A 23,822-nucleotide genomic window follows, 5' to 3' on the forward strand; every position below is an offset into this window, starting at 1 on the left:
TATGATATAAAATAATAAACATAATATTATATTGATCATGATGATACACAATTTACGATTATGGTATAGCCGACTATTTAAGGTATATCTACTATCTAGGTTTACGCATCAAAAACAGACATTGCATTTATTATACAGCTCAATATATCGATTTCACAACAGTATAGGTACTTTGTTTGGAATTTTTTTATAATATTTTCAATATTGTACTCTACACTTAGGTACCTATCTATTATATAGTAGGTACCTACATACATGTTGAATACAAATGAGCGTCTAAGCGTGTAATTCAATAATAAAAAAAGAAACACAACTTTTAGGTATTTTGTCTCCAAATGAGACACGTTTGGGCACAAAACCATAATACATTTAGGCAATATAGTTGTGACTTGTAAGTATTTATTTAATAAAAATATATAGATATTAAAATATGTGTAAATTTTTATGAACATATTTTACATTTTTTATGTAAGTTACACGCCTATACGTTTATAAGTTATAAATTAGGTACATATATGTTATAGAGTTCAAATTATAAAGTCATAAGTAATCCTTTTGACAGCGAGTACGAATTTTACTCCAAAAAACAACAAATATACTACTACTATAAAAAGATGTTAAACTATTCAAGATTGATAACCATTTCATAATACACAATATAGATATTAGATAAATATATTTAGTATAAAAATATTACAAAGTAGCTTATATTTTTATATTTAATCATTCATAATTTTAAAAGTGTACTAAATGAAATTCAAAAAAAAAATTCTACTATAGTATTGTTAATTATTGCCATTATAAAAATTCAGCAAATATACTTACATTACCTAAAATAAGTTATATTCTGGGTTTTAATAAAGATAATTACATATAAAAATGAAAATATTTAGTTGGTATTTAAGAAGTCACTAATGTAATTTGTTAGTTTTTTATTTTTTATCAATTCAATTTGAATTAACATCTATAGGTGTCTTAGTGGCGTAGCTAAAGGGGGCTATAGGGGCTATACCCCCCACCCATTGACCGTATTTTTATATTGTTTTAAAATATTTAAATTTAAATATGGACATTTTCTCACAAATTTTAATTATTTAATTAATATATTTTTTGTTATTTGTTATACAATATAGAATATTTGAGTAAAAAAAGTATTATTAAAAGTGTTTATAATTTTTTTGTTGTTTAGCCCTCCGACCTCCCCATACCTGGCGACACCTCTGAGGTATCTTATTTGAAACCAAGTAACAAAGTTGTGTGATGGATGTTAATAATATACGAGTTAATTCAATATATTTTCTTTATAAGCAAAATTTTTATTTAAAGGTAATTTAAATTTAATATAGATATATAATATTCAATATAAGTTATAATTGCATAGTAGATAAGGTAAAACCCCTGGTAAAACAGGTACATAGAAAAACAGGTAAATATATATATATATTATATATCGTGTAACTGTTAAACTGTGTAAGTAATAAGTAGGTAATTGGTATAGGTACAATGCTGCGTGCGTAAGTTCTTAGTAGTAATTAATATGAATACATATTTATACTACCAGCTATGTATACTATATTACTACATGCAGTATATGCAATGTTGGATTTAACAGTCATTATTTATTTAGAAAATTTCTACTATAGGTACAGTTCAGAACACCGCTAAATAGATTTTTTTATAGAATAATATATTTAAGTTTTCATCTAAATAATATAATTCAACATAAAAATCAGTTATTCACTAATAAAAATTATACTGGATATGAAAACGTGAAGTCGAACCACATCACACTTAAAACAATCAGACCTATCTAAGCATCTACAATTGACATATTCTAAACCTGTACCTATAGTCCATTGTTTATTAATTGCAAATTTATATGCAAAAATGAATAGGTTATTGTTTAATATAATTTCCATGATACTTAATTAAAAATAAATTATCTATTATCGACATTTATCATTATTTTTATTTTTGTATTGTATTTTTTCTTGGTATTCATATGTTTACATCACAAATTAAAGTTAAACATTAAACATTAGATATCTTATTTATTTTATTCTTTTACGTTGCTAAGTATCAAATATTTTAATAGCGTGTCTCTATTTATAGTACAAAGGTTGAGAAACACTGCTGTAGTCTATATCTAATTATTATGCCATTATACGTTTAGTTCTTCAAGTAGTGTATACGTTGGTTGTTCCTCATTACATATTATTATATGATATTTTTGGGTTTAAAAATAGAAAATCTAATGAGAATTATATAGGTAAGTAATAAATTAAATTATAACTGGTGTATTATGTTTACCATTATATAATTAAATTATTGAGCATTCGTATTAATATTAGATTCTGAGATTAAACTATATTATGTAGGTACCTATCAAATATTTTTGTGCTACCATCATATTTTTGAATTGGTAGTAAAAAATAAAAATGCTTCAATCATCGTCTTATCTTTAAGGGCTGTTTTTGATAGCAAAATAGATCTAGTTAGTTAGTTAGTTAGTTAGTACCTACCTACTTTGAGGGTTAAAAATAAAAAGTTTTTAGTGTTTTTTTTAAATAACCAGGAAAAAATCATATTTTTTTTATAAGCGTTTAGAGTTAAAATTTTAAAAAAATTCATCAATTTTACAAAAACTTTCTAATTATTTTGTAGTTATTGAAATTCATAAAAAATTGTCTTTATATCTAAGATCTTAAAATTTAATACAAGAATATTCATAGATAAGTTTTTCTATCTAGGTATATAAAAAAAGTTAACCGGAATGTCACGCATACATTTTTTAAGACCATTAAAAGTTCAAATGTCTACAATATAAATTGTATGTTAACCCGTAAATATATAGTTATTATTATTTCTACTTAAAGGATTTTTGAGATTTTGTTGTAATCTGTAGGTACATGATAAAATGTTCATATCTAATACCTATGTTAAAATTATGTTCACTGTTTGTAGCTAGGTATTTATAAGCATGAGACATTTTCAATTTTTTCAATTTATGTGGAGTTTTTTCTTTTTGATTAAATAGTTTGAATATAGAATACAATATCCCACATAAGTTTTATTTATAGATGTATAAAAATATTAAAAATAGGTACATGTGTGTAGTTTTTTTTATGCATGCATTTGAAGTTCTAATTTGGACGGAATGACATATTAAAACAATGAAAAACGATGCTAATTATATTATTATTATTCACAAATATTATTCGTGTAAACATAAAACTTTTATGTGCGTATAATAAATTTTACTATATGCAATTGTGTCATAGCGTAAAAAATGGCTATTTTTCAAAATATGTAGATTAGGTAATTCAGGTAATTGAAAAATATTAGGTACCTACATATTTAAATCGCGAATTCACGATGCTTCAAAAAAAAAAAATGTTTAACTGTAAATAAGGTCATTATATTTTTTTTTCTCAAAAATTTGTTCGTCAAACTGCTGATTTTCAGGTTTCACGCTCATATTGTATTAAGCTTGTACACACGACCAACGAAAAACATCAATACACGTAGTCTTGGTATGATTATTTAAATATGTAACTATATGTCTATATGAATTGTAAAGTAATTGTAATTGTAATTGTAAGTCTTATGAGCTACGTTAAGACGCCATAGGAGTAAGTTAATATTATTGATAACTGTACGCAGCGTTTAGCCGTACGGCCACTCGCTTGAATTTCGTATTTCGGTTTTGGTCGCTTGGAGGTAATTTTGGATTATTTTTCTTCCACGTACGACGCTACCGTGTACATAAAATGCATTTTGATAGCGAGACGTACAGCCGTATGATACGGAATGACCGGAGGAGAAAACACCAACCAGCCAATCAGAATCGCCCACATTACTTATGATTACAATATCTACCGGAGGTTGACACAACGCGTATATTATTTGAAAACTGGCCAGAGTTTAGTGAAATTAAATCGATTTATCCGTCGCGAAAAGTCAAAAGTGTCTTGTCGTCTGTTTGTGAAACGTGAAGTTGTTAAAATGGACTTATGTATGATCAAATTTAAGTTGTTGATTCGTTAGGGAAAAAGTAAAATACCTGTTTGACGATTTTTTTTTTTAGTTTCTAGTCACTGGTAAATCTTACTCGTGGTATTATTGGTTTTATTGTTGCACAAAAATTAATTATATAAAATGATTTTAAATTACGTTCAATTCGTCGTTTACAATTTACTGTCGTTTTCCATTTTGGTATATTGCCAGTAAGTATATTATATATATTATGTATGTTTGTATAAGAAAAACATAAAATACTTTGTTTTATTAGTATGAGTAGTATGACGATAACGGCATAACGCCTATGATGAGTAGGATGTGATTCTATATTATTTACTGTACATAAATATACAGCAGAAGGTATAAATAAGTCATTTGTATATCATATTGAGTAGGTAGTATTATAAGCAAATTAAAGATCTAAATACTATAAGTACTTGATACTTTACTATACATGTGGCCATTTAATGATTATTATAGCTATAGTACCTATGCTTTGTAAAAAAAATAGGTATTTTTTAATGTTGTATTGCATACAATGATATAAATTCACCCGTCTTAATTAATCACTTATATTCCAAACACAAAATTTAAAAATTTATTCTTGTTACTTCCAATATCTTAAACTACCTAATTATACCTATGCTTTTTATTATTTTAGTCGATTGTTGTGTTAGTATTAACTTGGTAAAAATTTAAAAACAAATGGATTGTTTTATTGAATCTGTCTTAGTTATGAATTATGATTAAAACAATAACACGAGTAAATATAATATTCACATATTTATTGCATATTTTTACATATAAAATTATGATAAGCATTGTTAAGGTGTATTTTTCTTTTTCATTTCTTTTTAAAGTATCATAATATTGTGTGGGAATTTTATTGGTCTAATAAAACCATTAATAATTTAATTTATTAGTACTTACATATTACAGTAGTACCTCAATAACTCAAATTGTTTGGAGGCTAAAAAAATTTGAGTTATCGAGGTTCCACTGTATATCCTGTTGAAAATATTTACTGTAAACTTTTGATTGTTGATTGTCAATGGTCTTCCAGGTATCTGACTTTAAAAGTTATGTGTAATGTGTACATACAAAAAATCAATACTATTGCACACTTTATTTTATAAAACTTAAAGAACTTTTTAAGTCTCAAAATTTACTCCAGAAAGCTATATTGATAATTCACAAAGCTTTGTCCTACCCAAAGGTTTTGAAATCGAAAAATTAATAAAATAAACATTTGAGGTTTTTCCTCTCAACATGAAAATTTGCTTATCTATGATTTTTATACCATTCAATGGATAATTGTAGTTTACAGTAATATAAATAAACATTGTACTACCGACTCTCGGATAACTCAAAAATTAATTTTAACAAGATTTCAATATTTTTCGAATTACCTTATCCAAATTTAGAACTAAATATAATATATGTATAAGACAATATCGTCTTCAATATATTAGATAGTGATCAAGAAGTTGAAAACCCGCAAATAGAACTGTACCATCACAAGTAAAAAAGTGACTCTTGCTTTAAAAGAATTATGTAAATACATTGAAATCAATGAAGGTATGGAAAATGTATTTAAATCCCTCAATTATCTAGGAAATAGAATAGAGAACAATGTTTTAAATAAAAATAAACAATAACCTTTAGACCAATTATTTATTATAATTATTTAAAAATAATATTTAGGTATGTATATTTTTTTATTTCTTTAATGTAAACTAGGTACCTATTAAATTAATTAAAACTTTTTTTTAAAAAAATAAATAAATGTTTTTTTAACTCAAAATTTTTAGTAGATAAGTCTAATTATTTTTCCCCTGTAAACTTCGAGTTACCGAGAGTACACTGTATAATAAAATTGTATAAAACATTAAGAACTAGCAAATAAGATCATGTACCTATATACTAGAAAATGCTTGCGTGTGTTATTATTTTTCCATTAATTGGTAGATGATGAAAGGTCATTTAATATACAAAAATATTTTAAGTCTCAACTGTGTATGTTTTGTTAAAGTATTTAAAATATGATTGTAAATTGTGTACAAAAATTAATTGTTAAAAACATGTTTATTTATTTTACGTGTAATACTCGTATTATTTTAACATTATAAAATTTATAAAATGTTCTAGTGGTTTATTTTATTAGTTATACTACTTCAAACCCCAAACCCTGTTTATGAATATTTTTCCTGATTTTTTTATAGTATTTAACATTGTGATTTTTTTATTTTTTTTTATTTTTTAGAATCTATGTAATATGCAACATAATATTGAGATAATTAATTACCACTTTGATATGTATGTTAAAACTATTCATGTGACTAAAATAACTAATTAATTATTTTTTGTGTTACTGGAAATGTAGTACAGGTCATTAAAATGTTATCAAAAACCCTTACTAGTATACCTTAGTAGCTTAGTCATAGTCTGAAATCCATAAAATGTATGAACCAGAATGTAAAAAATATCTGAATTAGATTAATCCTATTTTAAAAACATCATGGTTTTCATTCTAATAAGATAAATAACTTCAACACATTCATTTGTATTTCTAGGTATTAATCAATATCCTTATGAGGCAATAAAAAAAATTAAAATAATAATTTTAATTATGTATTATTGGAAATAATAACTAATAGGTACTAGGCAATGATATAATTTCCTTCTTGTATTAGGAATTGTCAATGTTTTCTTAGAATGGTCAATATTCTTAGTAAAACATTTTTAGTAACAAATAAAAAATAGAATAATTAATTTAACATTTTGAGTGATTAACTTGACATGAATTATGATAAAAACAAAAAAAACAAAATTACACTTTATTAACAAATTATAGTGATACAGATCTTTTACACATTTATATTGTAAGTTTTATTTGAAAATGCTTAACAATTTGGCATTATACCTACTCAAATTAAGTAAAACAACTTCTTATTCACAACAATATTGGTAAATTTATTTCAAATTTTTTAAATTTGTTAAGTATTCCTTAAAAAATAGTAAACGCCTAATAATTAAAAAGTAGATTTTAAATATTATTTAGTATATTTATCATTTAAAATTTAAAAATATAGATGTATTCAAATGTGTATTATTTTTGTACATTTATCTGTGGTCTCTAATTCCAAATTAATTTATATAATCAAAATAATTTTGCTGTTACTATGAAAATATTTTATAAGAATATGCATATGTTATATGTTCACTATACCTTCATATATTATTATGATTACAGTTCAAATGACTACTATGATATATTAAATGTACCACGTTCAGCCAAGCAGAATCATATAAAGTCAGCGTTTAGGAAAATGGCTAAACAACTTCATCCAGATAAAAATCGAGATGACCCAGAAGCTTCAGAAAAATTTTCAAAGTTACGAAATGCCTATGAAGTATTATCTGATGAAAGAATGCGTAAAGACTACGATAGGTGTGGTGAACAGTGTGTCAAAAAGGACAGCATGGCTGCTGGTCATGATCCGTTTGCCAGTTTCTTTGGAGACTTCGGTTTTCATTTTGATGAATCACCTGGACAAAAAGAAATTCCTAAAGGTGGAACTATAGTTCTTGACTTACATGTTTCTTTAGAAGAATTATACAATGGTAACTTTGTGCAGGTAAACATTTTTAGTCATTTTCTTAATTTATAAATTATTATTTTTATTGACTTATCATAAATATCATTGTATTGTATAGGTAACAAGAAACAAACCTGTTATAAAACCAGCTCATGGTACAAGACAATGTAATTGTCGCCAAGAGATGATCACTAAACAATTAGGACCTGGAAGGTTTCAAATGATGCAACAAAATGTTTGTGATGAATGTCCCAATGTAAAGTAAGTAAATTATAATCATATTTTAATAACTATTTATTAACTGTTATACATTTTCAACTCTTGACTTTTATATTATTATTACCTATAAATGCGCTAATTAAACATAATATTTAAATATTTTTTTTATAGAATGGTTACCGAAGAAAGTATGTTAGAAATAGAAATAGAACCTGGTATGAAAGATGGACAAGAAACTAAGTTTACAGCAGAAGGAGAACCACATATTGATGGAGAACCAGGCGATCTTGTTTTTAAAATAAAAACAACACCTCATTCAGTTTTTGAAAGGAGAGGCGATGATTTATATACTAATCTAACTATTTCTTTACAGGTAATTAAAAATAGTATTAATTTATGTTTATAAAATTATTTTATGATTTTATTTTATATTATGGTATATAAGTTATTATATCTAATTCTAATTTGTTAATGTTTGCGTGTTATAATTTAATTATAAAAGTAAAATTTGAAAGTATTTTAATATAAACATATTGTTTTTTAATTAAATTTTTCTGATTGAGTTTGAAGCTCTGTATATCATTCAAAATATATTTTATTTTAGTCAAAATATATGTAATGAATGTTTTAATCATATCTTAATTAAAGTAAACACATTGCTGTAGCAATTTTATTTTTTGCTATATAATAAGTAAAATTAGATTTAAGTTTTGAGAGTATATGCCATTAATAAATTCTAATAAATAATTTATTTATAGGACGCATTAATTGGCTTCCAAACAGAGATAACCCAATTGGATGGTCGAAAAATTCTTATAGAAAGAAATACTGTCACATGGCCTGGAGCAAAAATTCGTAAAAAGGGTGAAGGTATGCCTAACTATGAAAATAATAACCAACACGGTTATCTCATCATCACTATTGACGTCCAGTTTCCTAAAACTGACTTCTCTGAACAAGATAAAGAAGGTAACTTTAATATTTTTTTATAGTTGAAATTGTATTGAGTATTAATTATTAAACAACAACACCAAAAATTGCTTAATGCAAATTTTAAATTAGTTCTTAAAATTTACTCATTTTACATCTTATATTATATATTTGATGTAACCAAGTAAAAAGAAGACTACTTTCAAAACCATTACTTACTTATTTACACATTAATCAAATTTTTATACAATTGACTTGTAAAAACTAAAAAAATGCATAGATTGAAGTGTTAAAAAAACTCCAATTCTTACTTTAAGTATGACAAATACCAAAAATTGTCTAGTATAAAATATTTTAAATTTGTGTTCAGTAGAACAATTATGTATTATCAGTTTTAATATTAGAATAAATCGATCTATTATCAAAGTTAAAGGTAAAAACTAACAAATACACAATTAGTTCTACTTATCACAAATTTGATAATATATTGTTTTTTTTTTTAAGATTTTAATTATTATTTAGGGCAAGATAAGTACTAATATTATTATGTTTAAAATCAAGTTACATACTAAAGTTAATTTTAACTATAGAAATTAAAAAATTACAATTATGATTTAAAAATATTATTAAATTATTGCTATATTAGTGAAAGTATTTTAATAAATTACCAGAAAAATTATATAATATCATTTATTACATTTAATGTTTGAAATGTTTTTGTTCTAGATCTCAAAAGAATATTAGGTGAAAACTCGATCAATAAATTATACAACGGTCTAAATGGATACTGAGGAGAAGAATATCTTTCAAGTCATAAGTGCCACAAAAGATATTTTACTATTTATAAATCTGTGATGTATATGATGTAGATTTATATTTAAATTATTTACTAAAATAAATGTGTGCTTATGGAATTATTTATAAAGTTGATTGTGCAATATGCATACTTAAACACCCATGGTTTGAACCTAATAACTGAATAATTAATAAGGGTCTTGTATTTTTTTGATTCACAATAAGCACTCTATAATTACTGCCCTTGAAATATGTATATATATATGTAAGCTATTTTTTGTAGTATTAATATTTACAAAATACAGTTATTACTTATTATACATCAATTTGTGCGTTACCAAGTCTAAATACATTTTAAATATTCTATGGATAAAACCTGATTTTTTTTTTTTTTTTAATTGAAAAATTATAAAAAGTATTAAAATAAAAGGTATCAAAAGCTCTAATATTTATTGATTTTAATATAAAATAGTATATAAATTATTATTTTGGAGAGCCTTAATATTTGTTGCGTATGGTTTATACCTGTCTAGTGTCTAATAATATTATGTATGTTATTATTATTTCTTATGATAAAATATTTCCTAAGACTTGAGAGTAAAATCATTAATATTTTTAATCATATTAGAACGTAGCATATTTTACATGATAATATCAAACTAAATGAAAGTAATCAAAATAATGAAATTTTTATCATTAATTAATTTTATAGACTATTTGTGTTTTGGAAATTTCAGATCAACTCCATGTTATCATAAATAGATTCACATGAGATAATTAATTACCTTACTATTGAGGTTCTACTGTAATATATTATTTTTTTATCTCTAAAAACAACAAATCTTATACACTATATAACTTATGACAATTTCTAAGATCTGTGCATAGTCTTATGACATCTCTAGTGTCTTGTCTACGCCCAAAAGCTTAATTGCAAACCGTCAAACAAGATCTTTGAACAGACCTTTTAATTGTTCTGTCAAGAAAGTGATAACTAGGGCTCGGATGTTGTTGCACTAAAAATGTTATAAAATTGATTGCATTATTGCTGTGAAAAAAACCCAAAATTGCACTTAAAAATTGCAATAAAAAAATATTTTGTACCAAAAAAATTAAAAAAAATATTAACGAGTAGATAATAAAAAAGATTCAAATTCAAATTCTCGTCAGTTGTCATTAAAAATCTAGTAAATTGTCCGGTTTTCTTATTTTTTCAGAAATCTACAAATAATTTTATTAAAAATTAAAGCTTTTTATTTAAACTATTTTTTGATTTTTTTCTACTAATTAAATGGTTTTTCCAGTTACCGCCGACGACGACGGACAAATAAGCCGTCACGAGTCACAACCAATAAAGCCCGACATAACCATAGATTAAACCTGTATAATCTAACAAAAAAAAAGTGAAAACACAAAAAAACACATAAAATTGTATTGAAAATGACAATAATTAACAAAATTGCAATAAAATTAAAAAAAGGTCAAAAATTGCAAAAAGTTGCACTTAAAATTTTTATGTATTAATTGGTACTCATTTGAAACAAATTTATAATCTACTTAGCAACGAATCCGAACAATAGAAAAGAAGTTGCAAATGCAACAACATCCGTGCCCTAGACTGATAACTATCATTGATATTAAACTAATGGATGCGACAAACACAAAAATCTGTAAGCTAACATAATTGATAAAATTGTAACAATTATCTGTACATATTATGTTTTCTCTCTCTTACAAGAGTTTTACTTTCCTTGTCACACAGAAGATGTGTGCGAGTGAGAACCATCGTTTCTCTCTCCGTTATGTTGGCCTAAACAGTGTATGTAGAACATATAAAGGAATGACGTATCCATATGTTTAATATCTATGAATAACTATACATGGAACTATGAGAAATTTAATGTACTCGGGAGTTCGGGATACTCCATGTGTAAATGTATGGGCAGAAACAACTAGCACTATAGTTTATGCTTCCATCGCCTGTGTCCAATCAGTTATACAATGCAATATAGCATGAGTCCTGTCCTGAGAAAATAAGACAGTAGATACATTAAATACAATTTAAGAAAACTAACTTGATAAGTTCTCATTTTGATAAAATTTCTTAAAATTTTGATTGCTTGATGTTAAAATTAAAGAAAAAACAAGATATCAATAATGATAAAAAAAAAATATATATAATTTATTATAAAATGATCATGTAATGGTAATATGCAAAAATACATTTACCTAACAGTTAACAATAATATTGTGCATAACTAACTGAATAAGAATATAAAATATAAATATGTCCATATAAGTATTCATATTTATAATAATAATAAATAATTGCACATTATAGTTTATTTTTTTTATCAATTATCTATAATAAGTTAGATAATTGTTGTACAATGTTTTTTTTTTGTCTTAATTTCTATTGCATGAGTCTATTAATTCAACTATGCAATGATCACAATATTATTTCGTTTTTATAACTTCTGGTTAAAGTCTTGTAAGGTAACACAATGCTGTTCAATAACACTACTTCTGATTCGACATTGACTCCACAACCTATAATATAATGACACCAATAAATATTTAGCAATGTAATGATTATTACACAAAAAAAACTAACCAAGAATAGTTATAGATGGATTGAGTCGACCATCCAAGGCGTTAAATAAAGGCAGCTGAGGTGTCATTTTGGCATATGCCACATTAGGATTGGGATCTGAGCAAGCTGCGCTACCTTCTACACGGCACCAGGCGCCAACTTTAGCACGTCTACCAATAATACTATGCATCACCTATTAATTACATTAATTAATACATTAATTCATAAAATACTATAAATGTGACGTCCAACCAAAGCATTTTTAACTAAAAAAAAGTATATTTTTAAAATTACATACAAATAAATTGAATATTTCCAACATTTTCTAAACATTGATAATTAACCTAATTACCAATTTAATCTGGCGGGTGTTTTATTTACCTTTACGAATATTACATTATTTTTGTTTTAGTTTGACAAATTAATTAATTTAATGGTCACATTAAAAAAAAAGTTTTAAATATAATAGATAAATTTATGCACTAAATATTATTAAGTGCAATATCCAAAAAAATAACTTAATACAAAAAATATTCATATAAAACACTTAATTTTTAACTACCTATACATTGATCAAGTAATAGCAATATGTTGGTTTCAAATAAATTTCCATATTAAAATATTTTCCAATATTAATATAATGATTGATTACCAGACTATGTTGACCAATGACAGCATCTTGTAGCACAATAGACTCCTTAATACGTACACCTTGATCAATAAATGCTCCTTCGCCTACACTTACATTTGGACCCAGCTATTTATAACAAAAAATGTAATGTTAATAAAGGTGCTATAAAATAAAAACTATTGACTACTACTACTATAGGTACTAAACTTTTTGATAAATTGATAATATTTTGTATACCTATAGTAAAATAAGATAAACACAAAATAAAGTATAACTAACTAATGCAGTTGGGTGCACTTGGGCTGAAGGATGCACATACACATTCCCAATTGTTGAATATCCTTTAGGATCTGCAGTTGCTAATCGACATTTTACTGGTGATGGCAAAGGCAAATCAATTACTGATTCTCGTTGTAGTAACCGTTGTCGTTGTTGACGCAGTGCTAAGTAATGACGATTTGCATAAATTGCTGCACCAGCAGTTTTCAATTGTGACCACCAATTGCGTGTGGTTGCTGCTAGTGCCACTCCGCCACATTTAGAACCTTTCTTTATTCGACCACTGCCATCACCACCACTACTCATACTACTACAACTACTTCCAGATTCTCCTGCAAGCCTACGTAACACATCTTGCTCCATCCATATGACCATGGCACCAGCAACTCGTTCTTCAACAGGTTTTTGTTGCTGCTGTTGATTAATATTATTTTTATTATTGCTGTAAACAGAATAAAATTTATTAGTAAATTAAAAAATTTATAAATTTTTATTGTGTTCATCTATTACCTAGTAGTATACCTGGAAATATTTTGTTGATTACCATTTCCATTACTGTTCAAAATTTCTAAATGAATATCTGCTATAGTATCAAATAGTCTTGGAGAACATAGATAAACACCGCAATTTACTGTGTTTGAAACAAATGTAGATGGCTTTTCAACATAATGTTGTATAATATTTGTTTCTTTGTCAACAACCATGCAACCTATACATACATAATTGATTAAACATGAAATTAATAACAACAAATTATTTTGGTTATTAAATTATCTAATCACGTTGATATTAATAATCAGGATTTGGAAGTTCTAGCAAATGCATATTTTTCTTGGTTTGTCCTAGAACATTCAAAGTAAGATACAAATATACTTCAAACTTCTCTGATATTATATACAAAATGTTATTTTAATATTTTTTGCATATTTATGGCTCTTATTGCTATTTTGTTATTTAACGGTTTTTAGTGCTATTTTTGAGTATATTTTCACATAAATACATAGTATAGGAAATAATCATGTTTTGTTGAAAATAATAATTTACTTAGTTAGGATATCAATTGACCTCAGCAAATAATATTTCATGTTTTCGTTGCTATACAACTAATCGACAGTATGATGTATTAATAGTTTATAATCCAACCAGTCCAAACAGTCTCTGACGTCTATAAGCCCAAACACTTTATGAAATTTTAAAATAAAATTTAATTTTTTTTTCTAATTAAATGCATATTTTTTGATTTTTAGTACATATTTAAGAGCTAAAATGTAACATTTTTAGAGTTACAACTTCCAAACCCTGTTAACAATATATATTATAAAACATACCATAGTGAACGGATTGTTGGCGAGTTGTTTCAGTAGCCATGACAGTAATTAGCACTGGTTGTTTTTGTTGATGCTGTGACTGATGACTATTATTATTGAAATGCATATCAAGCATCTCATCTAATGGAAAGTCAGCACAAACATCACCGTTCATCACGAAAAATGCTTGCACTTGCTCACCTTCGCTGTTGTCTAATGGAGCAAGGATCGTATCACGAAAATGATATAAGCCGCCAGCTGTACCTAAAGCATCAGGCTCACGAAGATACCTATAAACAGCACGATTGTTTGAAAATTAATACAAAATGAAAAACATAAGAAATACAATGAGATAATGTGATTAAGCATCAAAGTATTAGATAACAAAACAGCACCTGATTCGCAAGGATGGATAACTCTGAGTAGCTGTGAGCAAGAATTCTGCAAGTTCATCGTCTCCGTAGTATCCCAACAAAAGCACCTCAGCGACACAATATTTGCCGACATTGCTATTACTGTTATCTTCAGAAATTGAACTCCGTTTTTGACCCAAACGGTAACACGCGTCTATGTGGTGCTGAACAACAGGTAGGCCAGCCACGGGGAACAGCGGTTTGGGTACGTCCAACGAGAGGGGCCGGAATCGAGTGCCTGTAAAAATTCAAAGATCCGATGACAAAAACGCGATGAATGCATTTTGGTAAAGAGAATAAAAACATTAAGACTTACCCTTGGACGGGCCGCCGATTAATATCACGGCTTTCAACATGATCGTTCGTACCTAAATGTTAATTTCCGACAACGACTACAAACAGAGTTAATTTATCGGTGACAAGGTATTATTTATTACTCTTGAGTACAGCAGTTGGTTCTACACACGCGCGAGACGCGGTGCCATGCCACGAATACAATTTTTGGAGATACCTCCACTGTCGAAACTGTTGTTGTTACTTTTCTACGACTACTGTTGAAACATTTACTATCGGAGACGTCGAAACTGCTAGAAAATAAAAGCGATTGTACATTAGTAGGGGACGTGGAATATACGAATAACGTGACAACTTACAGTGCGTTATCGTTAGTTGCGCATGGCGGATCGACAAACTCGGCAGTCGGCGACGAAAAATAAACAATACTAATTGCGAACAGTATTCTCGATATCCTCACTCCAGGCCCGTCAGTGGCGGCGAGTCGACTTGATCGTTATGATTAATATTATTATCAATAAACGTTGTAAACAACGGTATCACAATATTATTACGTATGGATTTGTTATCAATGAGTCGCCGCGATAAAACAGTAATAATATATAGTAACAAGATCATTGTTATGTAAATTGTATTTTGTGATAACTTTTAAATATTATGCGGAGCTCAAAAGAACAGGTTTACAAGTATAAATAATAAAATGAATCTATCTGTAAGCGAACTTGTGTGACGATGGTAGAGAGTTACAAATAATTCTAATAATTAATATAATAATCGAACAATAGTATAAATAAAAATTTTAAAAATTTTATAACATCATTGTTAAAATTTCAGTACATACACCAACAAAAATGAATCAATATACATAAATACGATAAATGGTGATTGAGTGTCTAGCCATCTGCAGTCAGCAGTCATCACATGATGTAAATCGACATCTGAAAGTTCAATTCATAATAAATTGTCATACCTTCTAACATCGAAGTTCAAGTGTTGTTAGGTATTAAAATTTGAAATTTCATAATGTTTGAATTAAAATTATCAACATCAATATGATTTAAGGTTTTTACATCTCAATGACACTCCGAGCAATAATTATAAGCATGTTTATTTTTTTTTGTGTGTGTCTGTGTACAGCATAACTCGTTAGATTCTAAACGAAGTAATGAATGTATGTGTGTGTGTGTGTTTTTTTACCAAAAAAAGTTGTGTGGTTTTTGAGAACATCGAGCGATCAGTGAGTGAGTGGTATTTGGATTTTATATGAACAGATTATAATTTTGCATTAATAATCATATTTTAAACTTCAATACATTAATCTTAAATTATTATTAGATTTTATACAATTTTTAATTTCAAAATTCACGATAAAAATATGGTTGAACAACAGAATAACTAGAATTCTGTTTTACCACGGTAGTAAGAAAACGTCCAAGCCACTATGAAATACCTACTATTTAAGTGATTCATTGCTGAGGTTAAATACTAGAAAATAAAAATAATACACAATTTTCAAACGCAAAATAAATACGAGGATTTATAATAATTTTCTGTTATTTATTTTCTATTTTTTACTAGTGTCTTAAAATATTAGCATATTTATTTAGTACTCGCACTAGTGTACTGCACTATGATTCTATACAGATATTATGTCTTTCGAACTCAGTAGTTTCCGGTGGCAATTCGCCCGTGCAATGACGACCAACGTAGCACAAGAACGATCGCTACAAGTGTATAGACTGAATTTGGAAAATCAAAACACAGAAAAATCAAAACCAATGACCAAATCTTCAAACGGACCTGCATCGGTCGTGTGATCGAAATTTGTAAGTAAAAAAAAAAAAATGGATGTACATGAGAAAAAAAACCATTACAGATATCGACCGTCGGGATTCGGAGCGTTCGCACGAAAACGGTTCACTAAAAATGTGCTCAATATCTCGTCGACGACGAAACGGGGACCGACGGTACCAGGATCGCATGAACGAGTCGCCACTTAAGTAACCGGCGGCGCGCAGTGTCGGCGGCGGCGACGGCGAGCGGCGGCAGTTGCTCGTTCAGTGAACATCACACTCACCGCATACGTTCCTGTTACAAGTATTCCGATTTTTCGCGTTATAAACGATTTTCATTTCGTTTATTACGCGTTCCATAAACGTTGCCGACGTTGCTGCTACAGTCGAGTTCTCCAAACCGTTTTGCGGCTGACTTTTCAGTACAACGACTACAATATAATAGTTTTTGGTTTCGATATGAACTTATTTACTCAATAATAGACATAATATTATATTATACTATATCAGCTATGATTTCAACAATAAAGGGAAACGTGAGAATTTAAATATCGTAAATAAACCAACGTGAGAAAACATTTATCAGCTATAAGCTTAACAACAGATCAAATTCACTCCAATATTAAAGCTCATAAAGTTGTGACACAAAGTTGGTTTTATTTAACACAAATTTGCCATGTTGCATATTATTATTATTATTATAGTTGTCGGAGAGAAAAAACAAAATATGTTAAGCTGACTATCTTAATTTACACGCCATAATACTGTTATTATACGATACATAAAATAAACAATAAACATACATATTATTATGTATTAAAAAAGGTACTAAATTGAATACGTACATATAGCGCCGACGGGAAGTTTTGTGGGGCACGCAGCATATTATAAATCTTTCATGGGCCAAAGGAATTTTTTTTCGTTAGACAAAACAAATTTTCTTGGCATGTCCTAGTACTTACTCGTGTGACATTTTTTTTATTTTAAATAACTTACCTAACGTTTTTTTTAAAAAATCTGATTTTAACATTTCACAAAGCTTTTTGTGTATAGCTATATATACAAATATATATATTATATTATAATATTTTTTTATTATATTTATATACATATATTTTTGTATACAGCGATGATAAATTGTTTAAAAAGTAACGTTTAAAGACATAAAGTTGAAAACAAAATTAAAATTACAAGCAGTTACCTATGAAGCCTGTATGTAGTATATTAATGAAAAGTACAAGAATCTTGTCACTTAAACACGTTAACGGACACTTGGAAGTACCATTTTGTTCAATAGGTATGCTTTAAATTGGCACATGGAATTAGTAATTACCATGTGATTATGTGAACTTATAATTAAAACGGAAATAATTATCTATAATAATCTTTAGTGCCAAAATGCGAAAATAATATGCTTAATATGGGCAACACAACTTTTTTTTACATAAGAAACCATTGGAAATATTATTGCCATAACAGTAATGCCACTTTTTGGAAGGTATTGAAAATCTGCTGTAGCAGTAATATTTTAAATTGCCAATATAGATACAAATAGACTATTACTGCTTATGCAGTAAAATTTATCGATTATCCGTCAACGTGTTAACATTTAAATAAACATACACAATATGCACCTATCCGTTATAAGTGTACAGAAATCGATATCCCCACCAGTACAAACAATTCAATATTTATGATTGTGTACTTCTGTAAAAAGAAACTGATAAAAATTTGGGCGTATCCGAGTAAAAAATTAATTAATTAATAAAATACGTAATCTATGTCACTTTATATTTTACATTAAAAAATGTATAACTGTATAAGATATTTGATATTGTAAGCAAAGTAAATATAGTAGGTATAGTATTTTTCCAACTACACAAGGTAGGTATAGGTTGGAAAAAGATGGGTAAAACGAAATACGGCCATTATATGATTACTCTGTAATCTTTTGATATACATTTTTCCACGGAAAACAGGATATTTTACAACTACACAATATGATTCGCCGAGCCTGCTTACTTTAATTTTTTTTTAAATATACATTTATTCAAATTCTAAATTTTAGAATTTTTATGTATAGGAATTTGAAAAAAATATTTTCAAATCCTTAAAATTTGCTTGTTCTATTTAAGACGAGTGGCGTGTCCTGTAATAGCAAAAGTTATACCTAAGCTTTATATTTTTCAAATAAACCCCCTCCCATTTTGTTACAAAATTGTCACTTTTAATATTTTTACAACTTTTTCATTGAATAATAAATTAAAATGAAATAATTATTAACATATTTTATGTAATTAATTAGTTTAGTTTAAAATGTAGTACATAAGAGATGAGTGATTTATAAAATAAAGTACTTTATTTTAATTTATCTAAATAGGAATATGGAATTCCTACATTTATGACATTTTGACCTAATAAATAACAGACGACAGTATAATATAGTATCATCTATTGTATAGACAAATGGAAAATTGAAAAATATGTAATGTAGAATGATAGCACACCTTCGAACTTAGGTAATTTTTTATAATTCAATAACACTACCCTATTTATCCAGCAAAGCATTAAAAATGAAAAAAATCACACACAATTAAACCAAAAAAATTGTTATTAATTAATTAAAATTAAAGGCACGTGCAATTTAGGTAACATTTAAGAAAATAATGTCTAAAACAATAAACTATGTTTTAGTTCAGTATTTAAAAGGACAAGAACTAGTTTTTGTTATAACTTACAGATTCTCCATTTTACCCACCTCTCCTGTTTATTAATCATTTACAATTTGCATTTTCTTTTTGTACAAAAATACCATTTGTATATTACAAAATATTTATGTATATAGTAATTAATTTGTTAGAAACAGTATTAAATATTATTATATAACATTATAACAGTTCAACATCTGTGCTGATGCAGTTATCAACTATCTAGGTCCTAGGTGATACATACCTAATCAGTGGCGTAGCCAAGAATCACCCGAAGGGGGGGGGGGGGGGGGGTTAATGGCCTTTTTTTTTTTTGCTAGCATCTAAAATGTATTGCCCAGGAGCGGTAAAATTTACTGAGTGTACGCTAATTGAATAATACATTTCATACATAAGTATAATAGTTAACAAAACTATACATTTATATACATTATAAAATAATTTTTTTTTAAGCCAAGGGGGGGGGGTTTGAACACCTAAAATCCCCCCTGGCTACGCCACTGTGCTTAATTATACTATATAGTTATACAATTCGCGTTTGAACGATAATTTCGTCATGACGATTTTATCACCCTAAACAAAGGATAGTCACATATTTTATATATATGTCAGTGATGTCACTTACATGTGTGGGGTTTTTGGAATAATCATAAAGTATATATAGAACCGCTGCTCTAGTCATTTGAACGTATAATATTTTATTTTATGTTAATTGTGAGGTACAAACTTAAGTTCATAAATTTATAGTTACATAATTATGTCTATTAAAGTCAAGTATCTATAGTAATAAACAAAAAATTACTGATGAGATTGTTGAATTTTTCATTGAAAAAGAGTTTTCAAATAGATTAAAAAGAATTGCAATATTTTCGATGAAATTATTATTATTATTTTTGAAAACAATAATTATTACAAGTTACAACATAATGTAAATAATTTATTACGAGTTACTGCGCGTACGAGTTCTTTTTCTTGAACGTACATTATTTTATTTTTTTTACGTAGTACCTAACCTAACCCTACCAGTATGCCGCTACAATAGTGCCTCTGATGTTACCAGGGTCCTATATTGGATAACGGTTCGTAACCACTTTAATGTACTTATGTACGGTATTATATTGTAGCTAATAACAAAATATTAGATAGTATGAAATACATTATATTTTATAATGCTGTTATAGTTATTTATTTGCTATTATAATAATACGATTTGATTGAATTAATTTTGCCAAAAACATTGCATTTATTGTATTTATATTTAATATATTATTATTATAATGTATAGTGTGTATTTAAATCGTACATAGGTATAATTGCTAATAGTTTTTTAGTCAAAACTGACTTAAGCAGTACATACCATATAGTACAGTTATAAAAATTGGTAAAAGCTTAAAAATAATGAAATAATCTAATCATTTTGTAAATGTTATCATGTATTATAGAAAAATCAGTGGCGTAACTAAGAATGATCAGAGAGCACGGGTGCACCCGAGCCCGTTTGCTTAGGAGACCCGAAGTAATATTAAGTACATTGATTTTTTTTTTTTAATAACATTTATAATAAACTATTAAACCATTAATTTTTTTATAGATACTTCAATTTTGGCTTGTTTCAAAGTAAATGTGGGAGTTATTATATGGTATGTATGCTATAATATTTTTTAAGTATTAATGATAAGAAATCAATAATTTGTGAGGCCTGTAAAGTGGTTAGTTTATTCGCTAAAATGTACTTTATGCTCAAAAACTATAAGGTTTTATTATTTTTATACGAAAAACATACATTGTATTAATATTATATTATATAGGTCAACAGTTATATTTATATTATATAGCAGTATAGCACCCACTACTAAATTATTTATCAAAGGTCGATGATTATATGTTTGACTCTTGTATACGGACTTATTGAAACGTAAAATTTAAAAAAAAAATCCGATTTGTACGCTTGCGATTTTATGAACGATCAAATAAAATAATGTATTTTTTCATCGAATTACAACCAACGAGATATCTATAGTATCATAAATTAGAATAATTATAATACAGCAGAGCGTTATTCTCTTGACCACCTATTTTTGTCATCGAATGCGTTTTTCCGGAATCAGGATTAGGCACAATGTACACTATACAGGTATAGTTGCGCATAAGTCCGCCAGAAAATACTGTGCAGGTGTTGTGGGAATGGCCGATATTGGGTAGTTTATTTTTATTTTAAAAATTAACTAAGTTTACGCTCGTCGTGTCGGCTGCTAATCGCTATAATTATTATTTTAATTAATTTTCTACTGCTACCTGCAACTAGTAAGAAGTAGATTGTCGTAATACGTATTTTAAGTATAAATTGAATCGTTTTTAATTTTAATTAGTTCAACATGTCGAATCGTGCTCATAATAAAATGAATCTTCAATTATATTACATTAAATTTGACAAATTGTTATGACTAGATTACTAGAGGTATTATAATATTTAAATTTCAAGATCGACTTCCATAGGAAATTTTTTTTTTACTAATGAATAACTATAATTATTAAGAAACATATAGGGCGCGTGGCCCTAAAAATAAATTCTGAATACAATAATTAATAATTTTGAGTACAAATATAACTCAAGTATAGATTATACAGTGACTTGTTTAATGTCCATCTACATTCTACAACAGACCGCGATTTCCACGTTTTTACTTTCGTTAGTTAATAACACGATCGTATTATAACCATTAGGCTTGCCGCCGAATATTATCGTTTACGGGCGGTCCACTGTCCCTGTCAGGCCGATACGTCTTGTCGGCGAATAGCCGAACGACATCTGGACGTGCGGCGACGGCAACGGTGACACCGATCTACGTAACGTCGTACAGATGGCGCCACCGACGACGCTCGAGCGCCCACCCAGATCGACGATCGCCGTCCGGTTACGTCCGACACGACGGTGCGACGTGTTTGCCGGCGCCTGTTACCAGGGTCCCATGCGCGGTTGTCGCGCTACCAACGCGACGGACGCGAAGACGGGGGAACGGCGCCGGACAGAGGAAGTGTGTCATTCGGAACCACCGTAGACCTTAACTCGAAGTAGTAAGGTCATTGTTTTTTGCGGTTGGAATCCGACGACGATCGAGCGGCCACTCAGATTGACGATCGCCGTCCGGTTACGTTCGGCACGACGTGTTTGCCGGCGCCTGTTACCAGGATCCCATGCGCGGTTGTCGCGCTACCAACGCGACGGACGCGAAGACGGGGGAACGGCGCCGGACCGAGGAAGTATGTCATTCGGAACCGTAGACCGAGACCGAAGTAGGTGTTTTTTTTTGCGGTTGGAATCGACGACGCCGTGCATTACTTTCATTACTTTTTTTGGAAGAGTATAAGGTCCGTCACAGTGGGAACGGACTCGCGAGTAAGGAACTTTGGGGACAACGCGGTGGCCGCAAACAAGCCCAGTCTCGGCGTGAGTACCAGGGCCCTATCAATAAACGACTCGCTCGCTCGACTCTGTCGCCGCCGTCGTGGCCGGCACGATACCAGTATGCCGAATTAGTGCCTCCGACGTACCAGGACCCCATATTGGATGACGTGAATAAATAGACGGAAAATCGATCCGATTCAAGCGCCGTTGTCGTCGTTGTCGTCGTCGTCGTCGTCGTTTTTAAATTTATTTTATTCGTGCGATATTATTGAACGATACGGCTCGATACGAGTCGAGACGGCTGAAAGGCGGTCATGTATTCTTTCGTCCGAGTCCGTATCGCACGTGTCGTTTAAACGGACGGTATTCGGTTTTCGATCAAAAATCGAAAATGTTAAAACTTTTGGATTATGAAAAACCGATTTGCATCGCGGTCAGAACATAACATTATTTCTAGTTTTGAAATTTTTTTTGAAATTTAATCATTTATTGAATATATCTACTTTTAACGTATATAGAACCTATTATCGGAAATAAATAATTATTTGCTATACAGTGTAACTTATGAAATTCAACATGTTTTCATATTTTAAATCGCCAAAAACTAAAAATACCTTTTCGAAATTTTTAATTTTTTTTTTTTTTTTAAGCATATTTAGCGTATTTTATGTTGTATATTATGAATAGTATTTTTTTCTTAACGCTTTTGTCTAAAATAACATATTATGTACATTATTAGTTGTCAGATGTCTTCAAAAACTATATAATGATAATATTTAGGTATCAGCTACTCGTACGAAAACAAGCCGTGTCCGAATGGAACGAAAGAACTGTT

General features: G+C 28.4%; 2 protein-coding genes and 1 long non-coding RNA gene across 5 annotated transcripts; 2 read left to right on the top strand and 1 right to left on the bottom strand.

Annotated features, from left to right (window-relative positions):
- Positions 1–3,864: 3,864 nt before the first annotated feature.
- Positions 3,865–9,682, top strand: LOC114127272 (dnaJ homolog shv). Its single transcript, XM_027991461.2, has 7 exons — positions 3,865–4,015; positions 4,088–4,226; positions 7,274–7,658; positions 7,738–7,880; positions 8,010–8,211; positions 8,597–8,807; positions 9,495–9,682. The coding sequence occupies exons 2-7, from the start codon at positions 4,159–4,161 to the stop codon at positions 9,557–9,559; spliced, it is 1,074 nt and encodes a 357-aa protein (XP_027847262.1). The 5' UTR covers positions 3,865–4,015; positions 4,088–4,158; the 3' UTR covers positions 9,560–9,682.
- A 2,082-nt stretch (positions 9,683–11,764) lies between these two features.
- Positions 11,765–15,599, bottom strand: LOC114127269 (mannose-1-phosphate guanyltransferase alpha-A). 3 transcript variants are annotated; one of them, XM_027991456.2, is made up of 9 exons: positions 15,440–15,599; positions 15,103–15,373; positions 14,769–15,024; positions 14,395–14,663; positions 13,589–13,775; positions 13,067–13,508; positions 12,809–12,913; positions 12,178–12,349; positions 11,765–12,113 (listed from the first exon to the last, which is right to left on the bottom strand). In XM_027991456.2, the coding sequence occupies exons 2-9, from the start codon at positions 15,140–15,142 to the stop codon at positions 12,013–12,015; spliced, it is 1,572 nt and encodes a 523-aa protein (XP_027847257.1). In that variant the 5' UTR covers positions 15,143–15,373; positions 15,440–15,599; the 3' UTR covers positions 11,765–12,012. The 3 variants fall into 3 exon arrangements, with proteins under 3 accessions (XP_027847257.1, XP_027847255.1, XP_027847256.1); XM_027991454.2 differs by having other exon boundaries at positions 13,577–13,775; positions 15,440–15,598; XM_027991455.2 differs by having other exon boundaries at positions 13,577–13,775; positions 15,103–15,370; positions 15,440–15,593.
- Positions 15,600–20,423: 4,824 nt separating this feature from the next.
- Positions 20,424–23,343, top strand: LOC126551725 (uncharacterized). Its single transcript, XR_007605634.1, has 4 exons — positions 20,424–20,660; positions 21,024–21,107; positions 21,173–21,221; positions 22,306–23,343. It is a non-coding gene; the product is annotated as an uncharacterized LOC126551725 (long non-coding RNA).
- The last annotated feature ends 479 nt before the right edge of the window (positions 23,344–23,822 follow it).

The sequence above is a fragment of the Aphis gossypii genome, chromosome X (genome assembly GCF_020184175.1).
Source record: "Aphis gossypii isolate Hap1 chromosome X, ASM2018417v2, whole genome shotgun sequence".
Classification (NCBI taxonomy): domain Eukaryota; kingdom Metazoa; phylum Arthropoda; class Insecta; order Hemiptera; family Aphididae; genus Aphis; species Aphis gossypii.

What these genes read in the sequence shown, in the direction of transcription:
- LOC114127272 (XM_027991461.2), top strand. Translation starts at nt 4,159, where the DNA reads ATGATTTTAAATTACGTTCAATTCGTCGTTTACAATTTACTGTCGTTT. An exon ending in ACAATGGTAACTTTGTGCAG is followed by an intron (nt 7,659 to 7,737) that starts GTAAACATTTTT and finishes TGTATTGTATAG; the next exon opens with GTAACAAGAAACAAACCTGT. An exon ending in GATGAATGTCCCAATGTAAA is followed by an intron (nt 7,881 to 8,009) that starts GTAAGTAAATTA and finishes TTTTTTTTATAG; the next exon opens with AATGGTTACCGAAGAAAGTA.
- LOC114127269 (XM_027991454.2), bottom strand. Translation starts at nt 15,142, where the DNA reads ATGTTGAAAGCCGTGATATTAATCGGCGGCCCGTCCAAGG. An exon ending in AATCGGCGGCCCGTCCAAGG is followed by an intron (nt 15,025 to 15,102) that starts GTAAGTCTTAAT and finishes GAATTTTTACAG; the next exon opens with GCACTCGATTCCGGCCCCTC. An exon ending in CCAACAATCCGTTCACTATG is followed by an intron (nt 13,776 to 14,394) that starts GTATGTTTTATA and finishes ATGTATGTATAG; the next exon opens with GTTGCATGGTTGTTGACAAA.